At 34.1% G+C, this 23,028-nt stretch overlaps 2 protein-coding genes across 2 annotated transcripts; one reads left to right on the plus strand and one right to left on the minus strand.

The window, feature by feature from the left end:
- Positions 1-3,020: 3,020 nt before the first annotated feature.
- On the plus strand, positions 3,021-6,387 carry LOC111704156 (uncharacterized). The gene is made up of 5 exons (XM_023476299.1): positions 3,021-3,071; positions 4,125-4,185; positions 4,566-4,649; positions 5,058-5,282; positions 5,973-6,387. The coding sequence occupies exons 1-5, from the start codon at positions 3,023-3,025 to the stop codon at positions 5,998-6,000; spliced, it is 447 nt and encodes a 148-aa protein (XP_023332067.1). The 5' UTR covers positions 3,021-3,022; the 3' UTR covers positions 6,001-6,387.
- Positions 6,388-7,601: 1,214 nt separating this feature from the next.
- On the minus strand, positions 7,602-23,028 carry LOC111704155 (chromatin-remodeling complex ATPase chain Iswi). Its single transcript, XM_023476298.1, has 15 exons — positions 22,935-23,028; positions 21,983-22,169; positions 20,481-20,577; positions 19,934-20,082; positions 19,379-19,485; positions 18,384-19,182; positions 17,835-18,054; positions 16,546-17,151; positions 15,665-15,834; positions 13,666-13,756; positions 13,117-13,241; positions 11,826-11,903; positions 10,761-10,853; positions 10,379-10,457; positions 7,602-7,790 (listed from the first exon to the last, which is right to left on the minus strand). The coding sequence occupies exons 1-15, from the start codon at positions 22,972-22,974 to the stop codon at positions 7,674-7,676; spliced, it is 2,958 nt and encodes a 985-aa protein (XP_023332066.1). The 5' UTR covers positions 22,975-23,028; the 3' UTR covers positions 7,602-7,673.

A 23,028-nucleotide genomic window follows, 5' to 3' on the forward strand; every position in this document is an offset into this window, starting at 1 on the left:
TACTTTTATCACAATTTCTTTGAAGTTGGAAATTATTTTAACATTCAAACTAGACCCTTTTCCAGGACACTTGTTAAAAATTTACAAAAGCTATGAATTTGTTTCACGTCAGTTTAATGCATTTTTATTCCTTAATCCTTTTAAGTAACTAATAACAAGTTTTTCATGAATTTAAAAACATTCTTAATATTATCAATATTTTTGATAAAAAGATGATATAGGTAAATTTTGAGCACTTTTGATAATTTCAATTTACACAGCATGTTCAAAATGCAAAATTATTCATTATTCATGAATTTTTTGAATATTTACAAACATTTTTTTTAAGGAGAGTGAAACCTAAAGCAATGTGTATTGTATGATGAAGTTTTTGTTCACTAAGATATTTTTAACGTTTTTTATTGTAAAATGTGGGCAACCAAAGAAGATTGATTAACTAAAATAAAAGTCTAGATTGTTTAGAAAATATTTAATAACTGCATTAGAATCATAACTTGTGTTTTTAAATGAAAATAAAGATTTGTTAAAGTAGTTTGCCCTTTTCTTCAAATACATTATTATTACTGGAATTTATGTACTTTTTATATCAAACAATTTGCAAATTAACAAACCAAAGACATATAACCCATGCCTAACTGAGTTGGCCTTTTCTTTTTTTTTGGGGGGGGGCGCTTTGGCGCCTTAAAAATCATGGGTGTGTATCTGAAATTGCCTAAAAAGAGGGATACGATTGTAAAAATTCAAATGATGAGCTGTGTGTCTAAAATTAATTCAGTTTAAAAGGATATGATAGAGGTGACTACGAATTCAATCCGAGAAACATCACGGGTGTGTATCTGAAATTGCCTAAAAAGAGGGATATGATTGTAATAATTCAAATGATGAGCTGTGTGTCTAATATTAATTCAGTTTAAAAGGATATGATAGAGCTGACTACGAATTTAATCAGAGAAACACATCAGCAACATACGTCAACACACATAACACACATCAACAGAAAACAGACTATAGAGACAATAGAGTAAAGATAACCAATTATAGGAATGAAAAAATGAAGGGGTTTAGTAGGTTAAAAATGAAGGGGTTTAGTAGGTTAAAAATAAAGGGGTTTAGTAGGGTAAAAATGAAGGGGTTTAGTAGGGTAAAAATGGAGGGGTTTAGTAGGGTAAAAATGAAGGGGTTTAGTAGGGTAAAAATAAAGGGGTTTAGTAGGGTAAAAATGAAAGGGTTTATTAGGGTAAAAATGAAGGGGTTAAGTAGGGTAAAAATGAAAGGGTTTAGTAGGGTAAAAATAAAGGGGTTTAGTAGGGTAAAAATGAAAGGGTTTAGTAGGGTAAAAATAAAGGGGTTTAGTAGGGTAAAAATGAATGGGTTTAGTAGGGTAAAAATCACAGAGTATAAATACAAAAATGCAGTAGTTGCGCATGGTTTTTTCAATCAAGCAGTGCCTCATTAAAAAAAACACAATTAGTCCCTTTTAGATCCGTAAAACTTTAAAATCCTCACGATCCATGGAGGTCCCTCTTTACATGTATGAGTGATTAGGCTTGTTTATCCTTTTGGCTAAAACTTTTAATAATACTTCAAAACGTTCAAAACTGTATTTAAAATAGTTTTTTACCGAGCAAATTTTTATCCGAAGAGAGAAATTTAAAAGTTTTATCATCTAGATTTGGCATTATAGTGTAACTTGTAAAAAAAGAAAATGTTGATCTCATTTATGGCTTGCCGTCATAGTCTCCAACTGTACATAATTATTTCAATTTACCATGCGCACACATTTGGTTATAAAACCTATTATTTTAAACTTTAAGATAATAGACCAGATCAAATTATTCTAAAAAACTGAGAGAGGAACAATTAGGGTAATATAGAGAGAGAAGATGAAGATGTTTAGATCAGATATCTTCATCATCATTCCTTCTTTCTCAATCATCAGGTATACACAGATATCTTCATCAACATTCCTTCTTCCTCAATCAGCAGGTATACACAGATATCTTCATCATCATTCCTTCTTCCTCAATCATCAGGTATACACAGATATCTTCAACATCATTCCTTCTTCCTCAATCATCAGGTATACACAGATATATTCATCATCATTCTTTCTTCCTCAATCATCAGGTATACACATCATCAACAAACATCAACACATGATTCAACACACATCAACACATCAATAGAGATGGGCATAGCTTTTTGAACAAACGAAATTTTTGAGAACGAACGAAATTTTTCGTGAAAAATAGCGTCGTTCAGGAAAAAATTAAACGATGGACGAAATGAAATGGATCGTGTAGAGAAATGTAAAAACGATAATTTTTTACTGAGAGAACGATTTTTAGAACCAATTTTTAAAAAGACGATAGTTTTTTTACTTAACGAACGAATTAACTGAACGAATGATTTTACCCAATTTTTGTGAACGGTTAAAAAAACGAACGAATTGGTTTGTTCAAGATTTGGTTTTACGATAAAGACATTTAAAAATGGACGCGATCAGGCACACGACAAATTTCATGATTTTATAATTTCGCGGCTTCAGAAATGTAAATCTGAGCAGCTTTTCAATAATAGCTTGCCATTTATAATTCGAGCTGTTAAATAAATTGTTGAGAACAAGTAATAAACTTTACAGTAATACTAATATGTAAAAGATTGTTTTAAATTACATCTTAAGTAACCCTCTATATTAAAACACGACGATATCCTCCTCATGGTTACCCAGATAAAGGTTTAGAGTGATTTGCTGCTAAGCTGGTTTACAGTCATAAAGTCGTTTGTAATATTCCACCAGTTGTTTCAGTCAGCAGAAGAAACGTTTTTTACAATTATTTAATAACCCGGACAAGACATGTAAAAAAATAGCACTGCACTTTCAGCCTAAACTACCATGTCTAGCAAGTCACTCCCTTTAAAGGGTATCGTCGTGAATTTAGCTTTTAATGATTATTGAAATTACGTCAGCATTAAAATTTGCTCTTTTTTAAAATCTTAATGTTGTATTTTCTAGGTCGTTATGACAATACCACAGAATGTTATCATCGTAAATCTTCTTGTATCTCTAGGTAATTTATTTCAAATTAAAAACAACTTTATTTAAAAGTATTAACAAAAGGCAAAAATTTTAATGAACTGAAACAATATAGAATAACAAAGTATAGCGGTAACCATAAACCTGTGGAATAGGAAGACGACAGTATAAGACTGAAGTTACCATGTTAAACATAACATAACATAAAACATAAACATTTGTAAAAATTCCACAGCTGTCACAATGTTACCATAAAACAGTCGTATGAAATAAAGGAAATCTAAAGCATTAAAACTGATGTGAATAAATCTACAGAGTATAGGAAAAAATGTATTTACAAGTAAAACAGTTGCCTGCCTGCTTCCAAGCAGAGCGGACAAATCCTATATGGTCCCAGAATTACAGCTGGAGAAGCGCTGAGTTTAGTTACACATCTTGTATCCTACAGGAGAAAGCAAGAATTGTACATAGATTAAAACAAAACTTCATCTTCAGCTTGGTGCACTGAAAGAGGAGTTTAACCCCTCGTGGGAATACAAGCCATTGTTTTATAACAACAGTCAACTTGCATAAAATTGCTTAAATGTCGTCTTTCTATTGCACAGTATCAAAGGTCTCAATGATAGGTTTTGAACCTTAATCTTTGCAATGTTCCACATTCAATTAGACACAATACACATTGTGACATAGGTTCAAAATCCTGCAAATTATTACCTTTTATGATATTAGATCGTTTATACCTCTAAATTGAGATTTAAAGGACTAATCAGAAAATTCTAAAAGAATAAATCATTTTTTAAAATCTATTAGGCTAATATTGAAAAAAATTCTTGCAGAAATTACCGGTTTTTGAGTATTATTTGTGTATTTTGGCATTAAAGCTTGGAGGATAATCCAATATAATAATGGACGCTCTGTTTAAACTTGAAAGTTAACATTTATAACTAGCTGTGAAGTGAGAAAAAGTTTTTTATTATCTTGCTTTGGGTTCTTAATAGTTGGGACCAAAAAATGTAATTACCCCCAGGATGATTATCTTGGATTTCTCCATTCGAGAAGTGATAAAAATTTTCTAAATATATTTCAGGTTCTTCTTTTTTTCTTCGTCCAGAGTTTTCCATGGAAATTAGATACAAAAGACAAGAAAGGTAATTTTTTCAGCTTTTTTATAAACAGAGAGCCAACATAAGACAGACAAATAGGGGGGGGGGGGGTTTAGCTCCAATAAAATGTGTTAAAAGAACTCCAATATTAATTCTTAGACCAGGAGGTCAAGTTTGCCAGGAAAAATGTGAAGTTTCAAAAAACTATTGTTTATGAAAGTTCAAGGTAGTTTTTTTCAGAAGTCGAACAACTAAACAAATATGCTGTAAGGCGTAACAACACTATTTTAAATAAAACATATCCAAGGGGTGGTTTGCATTAGTCATTATGTCCCCTGAATCATTTGGGAGGAGGGGGGGGGGGGGGCAAAACATCCTTAAATCACGTCTGGTGTATTCAATTTGTACTTTATAACATTTTTAAGATTACTCGATCAACCAGTGCTTGTGAGAAATTGTGACAGACAACGTGAAGTTCTTAATCACACTCCCTTTCTTGTTTATCTTAGGTAGTACTAACAATGATAATAATAATAATAATAAAAATAAAAATTATTTCGGCGTTTTAAGTGTGTTGTATACAAAACGAATACAAAATAATATGAAATATTAACTATACACAAATGCGTCGAAAAATAATTGATGACTATAGGTTGTAATATCTGAATAGTTTGTTTGAAATTAAATATATTTTGTTAAGATCCTAGTTTGATATTCCAATTTTCTGATTTTGTATGGACGCTACGTTCTTCAGTATAAGTCGTTTTTAACAAATTTCTCCTTATCGTCGCAACAGATAGAAGTAAGATTAGTAGCTATCAGAAGCGATTAATTTTCGCTCTAAGTCTATAGCCCCTTTCATTTTTCGTGAACACTCCCTTAAAAGATATTAATAGTTCTAACGAAAATAAATTTAGATGTCAGAGTGTTCCCCAGAATTCAAAAGAAAAAAAGATGGAGGAAAAAGTTTGGACTGGACAACCTGTATTTCCTAGAACCATGAGTGTTGTTCAACTGAGACCAGAGGAGGAAGCTGATCTGCTTGGGGAAGGGGGTGAAGGGGGAGAAGGGGGAGAAGGAGGAGAAGGAGGAGAAGGAGGAGAAGGAGGAGAAGGCAAACATGTACCAAGACCCATATTTAGGTAAATTACAAATGTTTTCATTCGAGGTCAGGATTTATAGGACGGTTAAAGGTCCGAGGTTATTAGCTGCCATAAAAATTATAATTTTGTATTTTTGCAGGTTTATCTAATATGTCAATATTGTTTGACATGTATAAGGCCACATGACACAATTACAAATACTCATGGGAAGTTTCACATTTCAGTAAACGTTGGCTCACTTGGCAAAATGAAGACTCTGCCAGACAATGTACTATTTTTGGTTAAATTTTAAAATGAAAGCAAACTTTAAAAATATTGTGCAGCCGTATTAAATTTAAAGAATCTTGATTTTATAAGTCAAAAACCCAAAACCGTTGTCCAGTGATGTACATTTTACAGTGCTACCCACAAAGGATGAGACTTCAATGACGTCATAAAGCTCTTTAAATATAGCGCCCTGGGTGCAGTTATATGTAAACAGTATTTTAATAACATATTTATGATTAGGCAAACAAAGAAATAAGTTCACAGCTGCAGAAATCCACGAAACTAATAAAAAAGGCTGAATAAATTCCGTACAATCGGCTCTGAAGTCTCATCATTGTACAGTGTACAGTGTACAGTGTACAGTGTACAGTGTACAGTGTACAGTGTACAGTGTACAGTGTATAGTGTACAGTGTACCTTCCGTGGAATTGATGAGTTATTTAATATGTTTTGATATTTCAGACTGATTAAGCGGTCTAGCAGGTTCTGACTACTCCATGGAGAAAAGTCTAGCGTGGCATTGAAAAAAGATAATTTGTTGCATTTATTGTGATGTCACATATGCGATTAATGATTTATTAGCTGAACAACGCACCAAGTGAGCTGTTGTTGTGTACACAAATCACTCACTGTACTGTTGAACGATTTTAATGTTAAGTAAAATTTTACAGACTTTGTTATAATAATGCACGTTTTCATTTTACAACCTTGACATTTGCTGTACATATAAATATTTTCTTCTCATCAACTAAAGCTGTAATTTTTCTTATTTGTATCAATTTAGTTGTAAAAGATTAAATAATTGATTGTTTTTAAGTAGATGTATTAACTCATATTCAATTGGATTTGATGTTAAAGAATAAAATTTGAAGATTGATTTTTAATATTTTCTTTTTTGTTGTAAAAGATTAAATAATTGATAGTTTTAGAGTAGATGTATTACATAATTCATATTCGCTAAATATTTGATTTGATATTAGAGTATAGAATTTCAAGGGCGTACACAGGGGGGGGGCAAGGGGCAGTGCCTCACCCCTAGAACTCAGAGCTATAACACTTTTAAAATATGAAACTGAAGAGTGAAGAACACATAAAAATATTAGTTTGCTGTTTTAATTCTGCTAGTTTTGTTTGAAGCAGTGCTTAGGATCCATTTAAATTTGATGCGGATCCGGATCCGGATCCAGTGTATCTTTCGAACTACGCAAATCCGCTATACTCTACCTCTGACCTACACCAAATCCGCTATACTACACATCCGACCTACTAACACGTGGTTTTCCAGCTGCTAGATAGACTTGAGGCTGTAGCGCCCAGCCCCCTAACCTGTCCTAGCCGCAGCGCTTGGCCCAGGAATTGTCTTATCTTAACCTTACCTTCAAATAATACAAAAGTAAATAGCTGGCGTAGGTCCGATATTGCATTAGGTCATAAGTTCAGTAGTAGGGATGTATCGTATAGACGATGTAACATTACCATTATGTACACCAATTACTAAGGTGTAGTTTCTTATTTCTTCTTCCACTAATATAATGAAGACAAGTTTAATGATAATTGAAAGGCAATTTTAAATATTTAAGAAATTTCACGTCGTACTTTATATTCATATTTCAGTATAAAACGCTCAATTCTTTTTCAGTGGGCGTAAAACTTTGGCGGCCTCCAAAACATTATTTAGCTAAATACATGATGGCAAAATAAATACCACTTTGTAATATTTACAAGTACCTGAAGTACCAGGCGTTGCCAGTGAAATTAAAAAAAGATTTTGAAGAAAAAATGATTTTTTTTGCCTATGTTACTCCGAGGATACCCATGGGTTCCCTCAAAAAATATCAGCCCATTCAGTCCAGCCGTTTGGATGGCTATAGGGAACAAGACTGAATACGAAAAAGGACGATTAAAACCCTGGAATTGAAACGTAGATAACTAAACAGAAATTTTCAATACATTGAAGAAGTTTCTTTCTAAATATATTCTTTGTTTAATTAAACATTCCTCAAACTAAAAAAAGTCCTTTAAAGTGTATCCTACATGCGCATTGGGCAAGCAACTTACATGTCGAAGTATGATTATTAAATATAACAGCAGTGATATTTTCGAATATTTATTATGTTTACAAGATTACAAGATTACAAGATTAATTTGTCAGATTCAGGTTAATCAGGCTTTGGTCTTCTTCTTCGCCTGCTCGCTCTCCTCCTCCCCCTTCCTCTTCTTATCCTTCCCTCCCTTCTTCTTCCTATCTGCCTTCTCTCTCTCCTCTATTTCGTTCATTTCCTAGAATTAAAACTGGCTTAAAAGAGGTATTTACATATATGGTCACTTTTTCATTCTCGTTATAAAATTTTTCAATGGAAAATGATGATAAGTTTTTAAATCATTAAGAGAAAATTTAAGACTTTGTGTCTTTCAATTAAAACGTTCAGAAACTCAAAGCAATTTCATAATTTAGCTAAGAGACAAGGATAATGAAAAAATTTAGTGTTCTTAATTATCTGTTTTTTCACTTTTTCATTTTAAATCCTCTCAACTGAATAAAGGGGTTGAATCTGATAATGTAAATAACCAAATAACATTGTAATTTGGAATTATTACGTTAAAACATATTTCAGAAATGCTTAATGACATACTCGGGGAAGTCCTCTGGAAATGTTTAACCGAGATTAAACCCCCAGATCCGGGGGGAAATGCAGGCCAAAAGAAATGGTAGTAAAATGTAGTAGTAGAAATGGTAATAAAATGTCGTCTTTAAAGGGATTTACATTTTATCTCAAATGTCCTATTTCACAATTAAAAATTAGTGTTTGAAGTATGAAATTAATGGAAAATCTATGTACAATGTTACCCACAAAGAATGAGAGGGTAAAGACGACATGAAACTTTTAAAATATTACGAACGAGGGTTAAGTAAGTTTTCCCATAAACTAAAGTTGATTAAATTAAAAATCTATATTTTTTAAATCCATCAAGTTTATTAAGCCTCGTTTTTTTGCTTGTGGGAGAGAGGTAATACGTATAAAAAGCGTTAAGTCAACACTACATTATTATGCATTAAAGGATAAATTGTTTTAAAATAAATTATATTTTTTTAGGGATGAGGGAAAAACTTGNCCCCCCCCCTAGGACATCCAGGTTTACGTTCCCTCAGAACAAGAAGACAAATTATGGCTTAATCCTTAGAAAATCAAAGAGACAACTGAAATCGTAGATGAATAATGCTACAATGTGTACTGTAGTCATTGTTAAAACCCTCAAACACTTTTACGACAGGGTAATCAAATAGATTTTTTATAAAAATGTTATTTTATGAATATACAGGGTAGAGAAGATGGCGGTCTGTGTCTCAAAGTATCAACTCTATCTAATTTGAGTTAGCTTTCTATTTAATAGTTTTAGTTATCTGAATTTTTTTACTTATTCCTACAAAGACAACATGTATCTAAGCTGAATCTTGGAAATCATGTTAACTGGTTGGACAACATGTCGTCTTTCTTTTTACATTTGACCCTTGTGACGTTGTGCGCAGTTGGTCAATCTTACTGTTGCTATCTATTGTACTTGACAATCTATTTGTATTATTATACCAACTTGGGAACCCAGCGTTGTTTGGAAAGTAAGTCTTTCCTATAAAAGTCATCTTGCTTGACTTAGATTTTTTTTTTATAACTTAAAACATCCTTGTGGTTCTACCGAGTTTCTCAAAACAAAATGTTAAGCAAATCGGTCTATGGGTTCTAGATTCATGATCGGACATCCAAACAAACAGACTGACAAACAGAGATTACTACTTTATATATTCAGATAAAAAAATATACGGTCCCCACCGGAGAAAGATAACAAAAATGGCAATGAAATCATGGAAGCTGTTTTTTTTTTCAGGGATATATTCCTTAATCGCTTCAAATCTTTAGTTTTCTTAATTCTATCACAGCAAAGCGCCTTTTTTCTTGAGAAAAACATATTAAAATGATCTCCAGTTAAAAAATCGAAATGTCATAACTTAGGAAATTAAAATATAGAGAAGTTTATCTTTCCCCACGTCTATTCCATTTAAATACAACTAAGTGTAAGATCTACGGATCTTTTCTTAAATCTTGATGTTCAGGTTGAATCCAGAAACCAGTGATCTAAAGAAGCACATGAAGATCTACTTATCTAATTCTATACTTGTTCCTCCTGTATATACATATATAAATATTTAATCAAGCTTTATCTGAGATTTTATTTGAGTTTAGTTAAATTTTACTCTAAATGTATTATTCTATGCCCCATCATGTTAATAGCTGAACAATTCCTGTGGATCTAGGTATTGTTTCTAGGGAAAATGCTAAAATTCCTAAAACGGGCACACTAAGGATTAAACTCTGGAGCAATATTATTATTATTATTATTAAAGGATCAGTAAGAGAGTACTGAATTTAAGAATAATTAAAAAGTTCTCTATTATTTTAATGCGGATTCGGATTCTGGATTCTGTAAAAAATGGATCCGGATCCGGGTTATGACCATTTACATAAGATGTAATGATTTTTAAATAGATAAAAAAGATTTTATTTCTTTTTTTTATGCTAAAACTTAATGAACCATTTAGAGATTATGAAGTTTTAATAATTGCCCATTAGAAACAGTGGAGTATTGTGTTTAGAGAGCAAAAAATATTCTTTTAGCAGGTTTTAGTTGATATTTTGCACATTGGATCCGGATACAGGAAGTCAAAATGTTGCGTATTCAACGGATACGGATACAAAGTAATGTCTGGAATATGAGAAAAAGAAAACAACGAAGAACTTTTTGTCGGAGAAAAATTTATAGAAATTAAAAAACCTTTTCCAAGAGAAAAACTGAAATAAGAATAATTATCAAACCTTCTCAATGAGCATGATCAGAGTATTACATCTTCTCTGCAGTTCCATTGCTGTTCTTGATTTAATAAACCAATCAAACCTAAAAAAATTGCATTTGAAATGTCCTACTTAATTAGCAGGGGTATGTTTTTCTATACCCCCCCCCCCCCCCCCACATTCATAACAGTTTGGGGGAAAGATAAAAAATGTTGACGGAAAATGAAAAATTAGACAAAATATTCAATCACTGTTCAGTTTAAACCTCTGCTGGATACTCACAATGAAGTATTAATATTACATAATGGGGAAATTATTTTTAAAGATGTCCAAAGGAGTGAAATTAAACCAAGCATCCCAGTAATTAGGTTGAAAAATTTATATGATAATAAAGAAGGAGTTTGACCTGAACTGTGGCGCACATCTAACAGATGCTCTCAGATCCTCGTAAACGTTCTCCTTGTCGAACCCGAGCTTGTGGAGCATACACACCAAAAACCTAACAGAAGGATTAAAAAAGAACTTTAAAGGTATTTTACAGAAATAGAGAAAAGAGGAGGGAAATTAGCAACCTTTGTGGCTAATTTGATAAATAAAACACGCGTCACGTTGCACTGTTTAAATATAATTTGAAAACTATGAAATACCTAAACCGCTGCTGAGATAAAATTCAATTTGTAATCTGAGCAGTGCAGTGAGCACATTAAATAACTATAATCATTAACTATGATTGCAATGTTAAAAAATCGATAATTTACAAAAATTAAATTACAAATTGGTACTAAAAAACATAGAATTTCTAATTGTGCGCAAGCGGGGACTAAAGGCTTTTTTGCGCACTATTCAGAGATTAATTCCGCACCAACAAATGATAAAAAATGTCAATCTTAAGTTCAGAACAATTTTCCATTAAAATATTTTATAAAAAAGAGCCTCTTAAATAGTTTGACTAACCTTTTAATCAGTGCTTAGGATCCATTTAATTTTGATGCGGATCCGGATCCGCACTGGAAATAAATGGATCCTGATCCAGGTAATTTCTTTAAAATTTACTGAAGTTCTTTTAACAAAGCAGAAATTTCAAATTTTTTGTCTAATTTTTTCGCTTGTTATTATGCAAAACTTTATAAAGCATTCAGAAATAGGAAATTTGTATAATCTCTTTTTTCAATCATTCAAATTTGGGCTTCGAGAATAATTTTTTTTCTTCAGTTTTTTGGTTGATATTCTGCCCCTTGGATCCGGATCCGTGGGTACGCATGTTTTTGCGGATCCGGATCCCGGAAGCCAAAATCTAGCGGATCCGGATCCTAAGCACTGATTTTAATATTTCCGATACCAAAATCAAAGCTATTTGAAATCAATTAATTTTCGTTAATAAATAATGCTTTTACCATAATAAACACGAAATAACTCAGTAAAAAAATAGAATGTTTTAGGGAATTAGGGGATGGGGGGGGGAATAATTTACCTGTCTTCCTCCTCGGTATAGTTCTTTCCCTTGTTGGTACCATAGGCTATCCTCAGCTGATGGAAGGGAGCCTTATACCTACATAACAATAAAAATAAAATAATTAGTATAATTAGTATAATTAGTATAATTAGTATAATTAGTATAATTAGTATAATTAGTATAATTAGTATAATTAAGATAATTAGTATAATTAGTATTATTCATGAATATCAGTGAAGAGATCTGAAAGCCCCACAGTTTGTAGAACCCAGACCGCCATAAGTATCAGTACAGGTCTCAAGTCAAACGCTTAGATTGATTAACAAAAACAGATAGATCACTAGATGTCATCTTTCCAAGATTTCGGGGTATTTCGTTCACAATTACCATGAAGAAGTTACGCACTTGCGGCGTAGAACAGGCTCTCTCTCTGGAGCATGCGCACACCTCCTTTTGACTTCTTTCTCGGGATTATTGTGAACGAAAAACCCCTTATCTTGAAAAAACAACATATGGTGTTCTATCTGTTATTGTTAATTAATCTATGGTTAAATGTAAATTAAGTTTCGAAGACTTTAATCTGCTTCTTCAGAGTGTTTTTGCTAAATTTTTTAGCTTTAAGGAGCAGGGTCCCAGGAGTTGTAGGTTTGTCTAAAAAAGTTTTTTTGGGGGATTTAAAATGATTTCTTTTCAAATAGACTTTTTTAGGCAATCATTAGCCAGTCATAAGGTTCAATTAGGACATAGATATTTTACTAAAACATGTCTTATGACTTTTAAGGAAAATTCACAAAATTAAGTGTCCCTACCATCCACGGTTCTTGACTATAACCAAGATTTTATTACGTTAAAAGTTTAGTTAACCCCAGGGGATGATACAGAGGTGAGCATTTAACCAGTTTGCTCACCCCTGAAGCTTTTATGGAAACTACGAGACAATTCTAAAATTCCACTATGAATGGAATTAAAAGAGGCAAACAAGAAATTTGCTCACCCCTAATAAATTAGTGTATCCGCCCAGCTAATATTAAGCTAATGGAAACATCCGAGAAAATTGTTCACGTCAAAGAACATTTAAGTCTACCAAACTACCAAACTTATTTCACATAATTAAATTTTCAAAACGATGATTTATTTTGCACGTTTTCTTGCAAAATACGTGTAATGTGTCAAGTTATGGGAAATTTGATCAGCTCCAAATTAAAATAATGTTCTCTCCAAAAAAAATTGCTTAATCTTTACGATTCGAGCAAGTAATCGATCCTCATTTCAAAACTTGAATACAAAGATCAACAGATAATGATCCAACCTTGCTATTTTGGCGTCCAGAGCTTTCTTGATCAATGATCTTCTCTGTATCCTAGCTTCTCCCTTCTCTATCTGTCCCATGATCCTATCACAATCCTGCAGCTCAGCACAACGATCCCAGAACACCTAGATAACAAGCTAAAACTTTGAATAAAATAAAAATATTATGTTAACGCAAAAAATATATTTTTACTTTTCTTAAGAAAGTTTACCACCAAACATTGATTCAGCGATTTGCGCTTGATCTGCGTCTATCAGTGCTTAGGATCCATTAATTTTGATCCAGGTCCGGATCCGTTTTTTCAATGCTAAAACTTGATGAACCATTCGAAGATCAGGAAATTTTTGAAAATTTCGCTTTTCTTCAACAGTTCAGATTTAGGTTTTGAGAGCAAAAACGTTTTGTTTGCAGCTTTTGGTGTATATTTTGCCCTCGGATTAGGATCCGTGGATCCGCATATTTTTGCGGATTTGGATCCAGGAATTGTCAAAATGATGCGTATCCAACGTATCCGGATCCTAAGCACTGTGTAATATGTATGTAACTTACCTTTGCGTACTGTATAACCTCCTCAGGTGTTTTTCCTTCCACCTCCTTGCTGATAGAGCCCATATCATCTCTACCATACTTCTCATTCAATCTTGATCAAATAATTTCTATTATTTTAATGTTATTTTCAGGATTTTAGCTTTTTTTACTCGTTATAAAAGTTAACCCACTCAACTTAGAATCTTAACCCAGACTAAAAACATTCCCGTGGTTCTCCCAAGTTCTCAAATCAAAATTTGAGGCAAATCGGTCACGGGTTCATGAGTTATGATCGGACATACAAACAAACAAACAAACAAACAAACAGAGATTACTAATTTTTTTTTGACAAATTTTAACGTTTTAAACATTTTTGTTTACACTTAAAATTTCTGTGCGAATGGCGTAAACTAGAGCCTTCTATTATTCTCGTAGTCAATTTTAACCCTATCTCTGCTGGGGTACTTGAAAACCAGGATATGCTAGGGTCAAAATATGACAAATGATACATCATTGGAAAGCTCTTGCGCTCTACTTTTAGAATCTGCAAAAAATTTGCAAATTTGCAAAAATTGAATTTTTTATCGCAAAATCTAGTTATTTGTCCAAAAAAATGAAAAATTATACATTTTTAAAAAGCCCTTGACCATGCTATTTCAAATATGCAAAATTTTTTGCTAAATTTTAAATAACCTGATTTTTAATCAAGAAAAACTAAAAATGTGCAAATTTCCTTCAAAAGGTTGTTTGCAAAAAAATTTGAAATTTTTTTTCGCAAAAATTGTGCAATTCGTTTTCTTATGTCAAAGGCTTTCCATAAAAGCTAAATTTTATCAAAATCTGACAAGTGGAAGTGGGTCAAAACAAAGATTTAGTTTGTTGCAGGAAAAAGCAGTTATTCAGGCAGTGTGCCTGAGGACTCAGGCAGTTAGTATTAAAGCCCGGTTTTAGGCCTAAAGGGAGGGCTTTGGGTATGTTGGAAAAGTCAGAAAATTTCAACAGCCTCAGACCAATACTTTTTGAGTTATGTAAAAAAAACTACAGGGGGGGGTCAAATTGCCCCCCCCCCTAGCAGGAATAGGGTTAATCAAGTTGGAAGCTTTGGGATTTCTCTGATGCAAAATAATTTTTGTATTCATTGTTCAAAACAAATGTCTAAATTTTGTGTTGACACTAAATATTGGGGAATGAAACCTTACTGTACTCTTACTGTACTCCTACTATACTCCTACTATACTCCTTCTGTACTCCTACTGTACTCCTACTGTACTCCTTCTGTACTCCTACTTTACTCCTACTATACTCCTACTATACTCCTACTATACTCCTACTATACTCCTACTATACTCCTTCTGTACTCCTACTTTACTCCTACTATACTCCTTCTGTACTCCTACTGTACTCCTACTGTACTCCTACTATACTCCTACTATACTCCTACTATACTCCTACTATACTCCTTCTGTACTCCTACTTTACTCCTACTATACTCCTTCTGTACTACTCCTACTGTACTCCTACTGTACTCCTACTGTACTCCTACTGTACTCCTACTGTACTCCTACTGTACTCCTACTTTACTCCTACTATACTCCTTCTGTACTCCTACTGTACTCCTACTGTACTCCTAATTTGAACTAATTTGATATGAAATCTGAAAAAGAGGCCCCGTTATGAACCACCCAGACCGCCAGCAGGCACAGGAAGCACCGTCCCATCCTACTATACTCCTACTACTATACTCCTACTATACTCCTACTATACTCCTACTATACTCCTACTATACTCCTAATGTACTCCTACTATACTTCTAATGTAATACTCCTAATGTACTCTACTATACTCCTACTATTCCTACTATACTCCTACTATACTCCTACTATACTCCTACTATACTCCTACTATACTCCTAATGTACTCCTACTATACTTCTAATGTAATACTCCTAATGTACTCTACTATACTCCTACTATGCTCTACTATACTCTACTATACTATACTTTACTCTACTGCTTTCTACCTGACGAACTGGTTGAAGTCTCTCTTTGTCCAATCCCTGAACCCGTCCTTGAGTAGTTCCTCCTTCTCTATCTGCTCCTCCTCCGTCAACTCCTCCGCATCATCAACCTTCCTCTGCTCCTCCTTCTGAACACGCTTAGCGTCGGATCCAAGCTCAGAGTTCAAGGGAACCTAGTTATTTAAGAGAATTAAAACAATTCGGATTCATTCCGTTTTATAAATATGTTTAACAAGCAAAATAAAAATCAAGGCTCATGAGATTTAACCCGGGTTTAACTTGAGGAAATATCCACTAAAAAACCCCATATTCTACATAACCGTAAACTATATAAAAAAGTTTTTACACAAAAAAAATCAAAGCTTACTGGAAAAAAAATCTCAAAAATTGATGGTTAAACTTAATCAAATATATATAAAGGCAGCCCATTTTTGTTAACTATATTCATTTTAAAAACTTCCAAATTTTGAAAACTGTATTATGTCAAAGTTTTCTTTTTTTATTAAACTTTGCAATATTTTTCTCCTTAACACAGAAAAACGGAACAACGATCCAAAAACGATCGTTAAAACCTTAAAAGACGTTCGTTTTTGGACTTTTTTTTTGGCATAAATCTTCTGCCAGGGTTCAAATTTGACATAGTATAAGATATACAAATATTTATAATAACAATTTGAAAACATCCACTCTTCTTAAACTATTCCAAATTTTGACCCTGAAAGAAATTATAGGCAAACCTACCACAAAGCTAACCAAAAGAGTGTACACTGCACATCACTGTCTAGTGTCTATACACACTATTTTCGAAGGATAGTTGTAAGACTACAATTCTATTATTAAAAGATCTGTAAAAAACACTGTATGTAGTTTGTTTGCTTACTAACCTTATAGTTAACAGTTTTTCTGAAGTGGAAAATCTCCTGATCGAGGAGTTCAAAAAGACGAGTCGGGAAGAACTGGAAATCTTGCACAATCGGCTGCTTCGGCGGTCGCGGGGCCTTGTGAGCCTTTTGTTCGGCTGCTCCTTGACGCAACGCCTCACGGAAGTACGCATCAACCGCGTAATTTGCTTTTCGCTCACGCTTAGGAGGAGCAATCCATTGGAGACCGATATCTTCTCTCTGCTTCTCCCTAAAATCCTCTCCTTCGAAGTTATAAAGTGAGGATTCCTGCTTAGTGTCGAGGGTAAAGTTGCGAAGACTGGATTCCCCAAGGTCGGCCATCTTGGCGTTCAGTTCCTGGGTTTTCTTTTCTCCGATCTCCAGGAGCTTATCAATATCAGAATCCTCTAGTTCTCCGTCCTTGCTGGCGAACACGTGGTTGGCTCCGTGTCTGATCATGTTGAGCATCTCGTCCTTGTTGAGGTTCGCCTTTTGCTCCGCTAGTTTGCCCTGCTGAATCACCATCCTGTCCAGGCGCAGCTTAATCTCAGCTCTCTCAACAATCTTCTCGTCCACAGTGTTCTCCACCAGGAACCGGAATACACGGACCTGGACGAGGAATTAACAAACAATTGAAACCAACAACAACTGTTGAAAGTTAGAAGAAAAGAAAAAAGAAAAGGAGCTATAGGAAGAGAAAGTAGTGATGGAATAGAGAACAAATAACAAGATACCGAACTGCAGAGAATAGCAGACACATTTGACAGCAAAATAGAGGTTGAACTTCAACCAACGGTCAGGAAGGGGGGGGGGGGGTTAACATCTGAATGCAAGAATTGAAGAGGCATATAATATTAGAGATATGGCATATAATACTTGAGATATGGAGTACAGAAAGCGTTGAATATATTGCAGAAAAAATGAGGTTGAAAGTAAAGAAAACAGGATGCATGGAAAAAGAGAGGAATAAAGCACTGTGAACAGGAGGTTGAGTGCAGAAAACATGTATTATGGGTACAGAAAACAGGATGTATGGAAAACGAGAGGAATAAAGCACTGTGAACAGGAGGTTGAGTGCAGAAAACATGTATTATGGGTACAGAAAACAGGATATATGGAAAACGAGAGGAATAAAGCACTGTGAACAGGAGGTTGAGCAGAAAACAGTATCAATTTGAACGGCAAAGAAAACAAGACATTGTGGAATACAGAAAAAAAAATAAAAGATTTAATTAAATTGTATTAGAGTTTATAAAATATAAAACAAATTTCTATTTTTAATGTTCCCTAACCTGTTTTTTCTGTCCTATCCTATGAGCTCTGTCCATAGCCTGGAGATCCATCTGAGGATTCCAATCCGAGTCATAGATGATGACAACATCTGCCGTGTACAAGTTGATTCCCAACCCTCCAGCCCTCGTGCTCAACATGAAGATAAACTTGGAGGAGTTCTCCGCGTTGTATTCCTGGATTTGACGATCCCTGTCCTCATGAGCTGTATTTCCATCAATTCTAAATAAAACAAATCTAGAATAGTTTCAATTCCAAGTTTACACAAACATTTTTGTATTTGTGAATAGGAAATAGGAAAAATAAAAATGAGGCTCACTCTCTCAAATATTTTTTTAATAAACGTATGTTTTAGAGTTTAGGTATCAAAAAGGTGAAAACTTGCCTTTTAATGTCAAACTTTTTAACCCCCCCCCCCCTAAGCGCATCCAATATTGTTTACATATCAACTAATCTACTAGTTCATGGGCTATCATTTTAAGCCACAGTAAATAAAGAAAAAAAAGAAAAAGTTTTTTATTTTGAAAAATCTACTAAATGGGATTGTTTACCTGCAATACTGATGTCCTCTGTACCAACAATAATCCTCCAATATATCCAACATCCTCGCCATTTGTGTGAAGATGAGAACTCTGCTCCCCTGCTCCATCAGCTTGGGCAGCAACCTGTCCAGGACCAGCAGCTTGGCGGAGTTCTGGATCAGATGCTCGTCTGTAGTGTAGGGAGGCCCGGGCTCAGCACCGTCAAACAGATAAGGGTGATTACAGCATTTACGCAGCTGCATCAGAATATTCTGAAGACGCATCTTTTCGGTCTTTCCGGCGCCGTTCACGATATCGATATCCTTCATCAAGATCTTGGTGTACCAGTCCCTCTGCATCTTAGACAGCCCAATGAAGATCTTAACTTCCTTCTTTGGAAGAAGAGACTTCTCCACGTCACACTTAAGACGACGAAGTAGAAAGGGTTTCAGAACTCCATGGAGACGGGCAACCATAGAGTTGTCGCCAAGACAGGAGTTGGTGTTGAACCATTCGTCGAAGTCGTCGGAGGAGTTGAACACATCAGGAAGCAGAAAGTTGAGGAGGGCCCACAGCTCGTGAAGGTTGTTCTGGAGAGGGGTTCCAGTCAGGAGAAGACGGTTCGAGGTCTTGATCTCCCTGATCACGGAAGAGAGTTTACTCTCCTCGTTCTTAATCCTGTGCGCTTCGTCTATGACCATGTACTTCCAGTTAAACTTCTTAAAGACCGACTTCTCCCGAAGGATCATTTCGTAGGAGGTGACAACAACATCCCAGCCTCCGGGCATCATTACGTCACGGATAAATGCATTTCTAGTCTCCTGGTCACCTTAATAGAACAAATAGATGATGGTTGAGGATAAAGCTGTACAGTGAACACAAGCTCGTTTAAAGACGGTATATCTTGAAATCTTGAAATTAGTTCATAATTTCAAAACAGGCATTTAAGGCATAACATATCTAAAAATTCAATATTTTAACAGCCTATATTTGTGCTCAGCATATTTAAAAATGAATTGTGTTACCTATAAGACAGACTGCTCTGAGAGTCGGGCACCATTTCTTGAACTCGTTCATCCAATTCGCCAGGGTAGACTTAGGAACCAGGATCATATGAGGGCCGTTAATATTCCTAGAATAAGACAATAGCAGTAAATTTTTAATTATTTCTTATCACTTTCTTTGATTGCTTTTAACAAAAATTAGATTCCTACTACAGATGAAAGATGAAGTGAAGAGACAACTGAATAAAAAGTCCAATGTCATTGTCAACACACACAATAAAAACTCAGCAATCTATACTTAAATTTAGCTTGTCTGTCTGGGTGTTTGTTTGTATCCAATAAACGTCATAACGGCTGAACCGATGGGGCCCAAATTTTGTGTGGGGTCTCACGTTACCCCAGGAAGTTTTATGAATGTTCAAAATTAAAAAAATTGTGTTTAAGTTTTTTATTTTTGTAAAATTTTGAAAATGCGCGAAAGAATATTATGAAATCCGCAAACTTTTTTGTTTTACTGTACAAAGAGAAGATTCTCATAGATAAAGCCACAATTCTGAATAATCTATAGATATTGACCTAAAATGTTTCATGTATCCAAGAAGAGAGATTGTCTGCAATGTTTTCCCTAAACCCATCTCGTCAGCAAGGATACCATTGATATTGTTCTCATATAAGGAGATCATCCAGTTCAATCCTCGCACCTGGTAGTCCCTCATCTTACCACCCTACACACAGATCGTAAAATAAATGTGTCCACATAATCAGTTTTAATTCGATCCAAAAAAAATCGCCCGCATTTCAGTTCTCTGATGAGAGAAGTGCAATCTATTTGGTAGAAAATTGGTAATTTTCACAAAATTATTTGCTTAACCCAAAAACAAGCGATGTAAGAACCATTAAATAAATTTAGTAAATTCAGCGAAGGTTTTTAACCCTAAAAAAATTAAAATGGTTTTTGTAGAAAAATGCCAATTTTCACAATTTGTCCATTTTTCCTTCACTGGTCCAACAATTAGTGTTCAGAATCGGAATTTCGTGCGAAATTACGCAAAATAATTTTCGAATTCAGTGGAATTTCGCGGAACTTTCTCACAAGTAATTTTAACAGCATTAAATCACATACCTTGATGTATGGCGGGGACTCATCAAAACTAATCACAGTTTTCTTCGCCTGGTTCAAATCTGATAGAAGCTCTTCATCCTCCTCCTGCTCTGTCATCCTAGAAAGTAAATTTTAAAATTTGTTTTAATATTTTTCAATATTCGGGGGAACAACATACGTCTTTAGAAAAGGTGTTCCGATTTAATTTGGTTAAAAGTGAAGCATGTGAAATTATCAAAAATGATTCTCCTTGACAAAAAAGCTGAAGCCTGATGTTTGCCAGATGAATCTTCGTACGTATCAATAGATAAAGCTTGTGTGTCAAGATTTCTATATTCTTCTGTCTATAAATTTAACCTTCAACATAAAAACGACTTATTCATGATACAAAAGTTTTACTTATTTTAGAGGAGTTTTTTTTTCTCAGATTCTCTTAATCCTTCTTATTAATGTGCAGCTGCAGCTAGAAAGACTAACCAGGTTCTGGGACAAATGTCAAGATCATTCCATTACAGGGACAGGTTCACTTGGATCCAATTGTACAAGGTTTATGTTAGACCCCACCTTGAGTATGCAGTGCAAGCATAGTTCCCATGGACACAAGATATTAATCTACTGGAGAATGTGCAGTGCAGAGCTCTAAGAATGACGTCAGGTCTGGCAAGTGAAACTTATGAGGATAGATTGATTGAGGTTGGTTTGACCTCTCTAGGGGCCAGACGACTTCGTGGTAATTTAAAATAAAGACCTGGAAAATTCTACATGGATATGATAATGTTGATGAATCTTCATGGTTCAGCAGAACATGCGATACAGTGAACAGACTGACAAGACAATCCAATTGTACTTTTAATTTAAATGTGAAGTAATTCAATTCTAACATCCAAAAAAACTCTTTTTCTGTGAGAGTGATAATCCCATGGAACAGTTTGCCAGATTATGTTAAAGAGGCTAAAACTCAAACATTTTCAGGAACAGTTACGATGAACATGTAAAAAATTTCCTGCATATATAACGAAATAAATATACAGTTTAAAATAGCTTTTTCTTACCAAAAATGGTATCTTAGCGAAACCAGAACAATATAGAAATATAATAACAAGTGACCCAGCTCACACTGAAACCTTTCTGCAATATCTTTCGCTATTTAGATGAACCTATATAAACTCTGTACAAATTGTAAACTCTGTTCTGTTACAAAAAAAAGTTAAGGTGAAAATCAGCTGAAGTTAGAAACCTACTAAAAGATTACTCCAATAAAAATTTCTTTTTGTGTTAAAAATAAATTTACTTACTAACTTGTTTTATGAAATATCTAATCGTCACTATTATAAATAAACTAAGAATAAACGTTGGCGATTTTAAAGATCCACTGACAGCTTCGAGTACATTTGTTAATCTTGTTTTATTTATAAAATATTTTGACAGTTGGATCCGGATCCAGGAAGCCCGCGGATCCAACGGATCCGAATCAAAAGTATTGCAAAAAAGGTCCCTTTTCATAAGCCATTTAATTATCGTACCTGTGCCTATTATCTCCTTCCTTCCCCTTGTTAACCTTCTTCTTCTTATCCTTGACCTTCAGCGGGGAGCTGGCTTTGCTAGATCCCATGAAGTGACTGAACAGCTCGGTTTGCTTGAGCAGGAAATCAAATCTTTTATTGCTGGCATTCTTATCCGCAGATGCTGCAACCTGGGGGGTTGAAGTTCCTAAACAAAAAGAAAAACGGATTAAATCTTCTTTTTCTGATACGCTTTATTAGAATTTAGAAATATGTAAAAAGAGTTTCAATATATCAAAATATATATCATAATGAACGACATTATTTTAAATTATATGATACCATTTTTAGCTACTTCGCAAAACAAGTTTAGGAATAATCGTTAATTAAACGCTTAAATTTTAGGATAAAAGTTTATCCCTTATACATGAGATCCAAGGTCGAATTAATGAAATTGTATCTGGATCGTGGAATAACATCATATTTAAGCTTTAAATCAAATGTATCGCTTAGAATAAAATATAGATTTATAAAATTGTTTAGCATTAAAAGGACAGCAGGCGTAATTTCAAGTGACCCTCCATGGAAAAATGGCAATGACAGATTTACAACGTGAAACTTTAATCTGATAAAAATGTGGAATATTCGCAAAAAAAACGTATGAGTCAGGAAAACCCTGACTCATACGGTTTTTTTTGCGAATTTCTCCTTAGCTTCTTAAAAACAAGAAATGTGCAAGTCACTTTCGTCACGTTGAGAAATCGCAAAAGATAAACAATTTAAAGAAACAGAAATATATGTAACTAAACTAAATCAGACAAAGCTTTGCAGGGTACCGTTGTAAATTGGGCATTGCCATCTTTGCATGGAGGGTCACTTGTAATAACGCTCACACTCCTTTTAAGAACAGTTTCTTCTAAAAACTTTGTAATGAAAATTTCAGAAGAATTAAATAAACTTTCAGCGTTTTCACCTGACTCCGAAGAATTAGAATTCCCTTCGTCCACCTCCATTGTAAGGTTTGGATTTATCTAGATCTGAAACAACGATCAATCGTAAATACTTAA

Source organism: Eurytemora carolleeae, unplaced genomic scaffold (genome assembly GCF_000591075.1).
Source record: "Eurytemora carolleeae unplaced genomic scaffold, Eaff_2.0 scaffold599, whole genome shotgun sequence".
Classification (NCBI taxonomy): Eukaryota; Metazoa; Arthropoda; class Copepoda; order Calanoida; family Temoridae; genus Eurytemora; species Eurytemora carolleeae.

Excerpts from the sequence above, each read along its gene's own strand:
- LOC111704155 (XM_023476298.1), bottom strand. The coding sequence starts at position 22,974 with ATGGAGGTGGACGAAGGGAATTCTAATTCTTCGGAGTCAG. Across the intron at positions 13,242-13,665 it reads AGGTTATACAGTACGCAAAG|GTGTTCTGGGATCGTTGTGC; the intron begins GTAAGTTACATA and ends CTTGTTATCTAG. Across the intron at positions 11,904-13,116 it reads CTGGACGCCAAAATAGCAAG|GTATAAGGCTCCCTTCCATC; the intron begins GTTGGATCATTA and ends ATTGTTATGTAG.
- LOC111704156 (XM_023476299.1), top strand. The coding sequence starts at position 3,023 with ATGACAATACCACAGAATGTTATCATCGTAAATCTTCTTGTATCTCTA. Across the intron at positions 3,072-4,124 it reads AAATCTTCTTGTATCTCTAG|GTTCTTCTTTTTTTCTTCGT; the intron begins GTAATTTATTTC and ends AATATATTTCAG. Across the intron at positions 5,283-5,972 it reads GTACCAAGACCCATATTTAG|ACTGATTAAGCGGTCTAGCA; the intron begins GTAAATTACAAA and ends TTGATATTTCAG.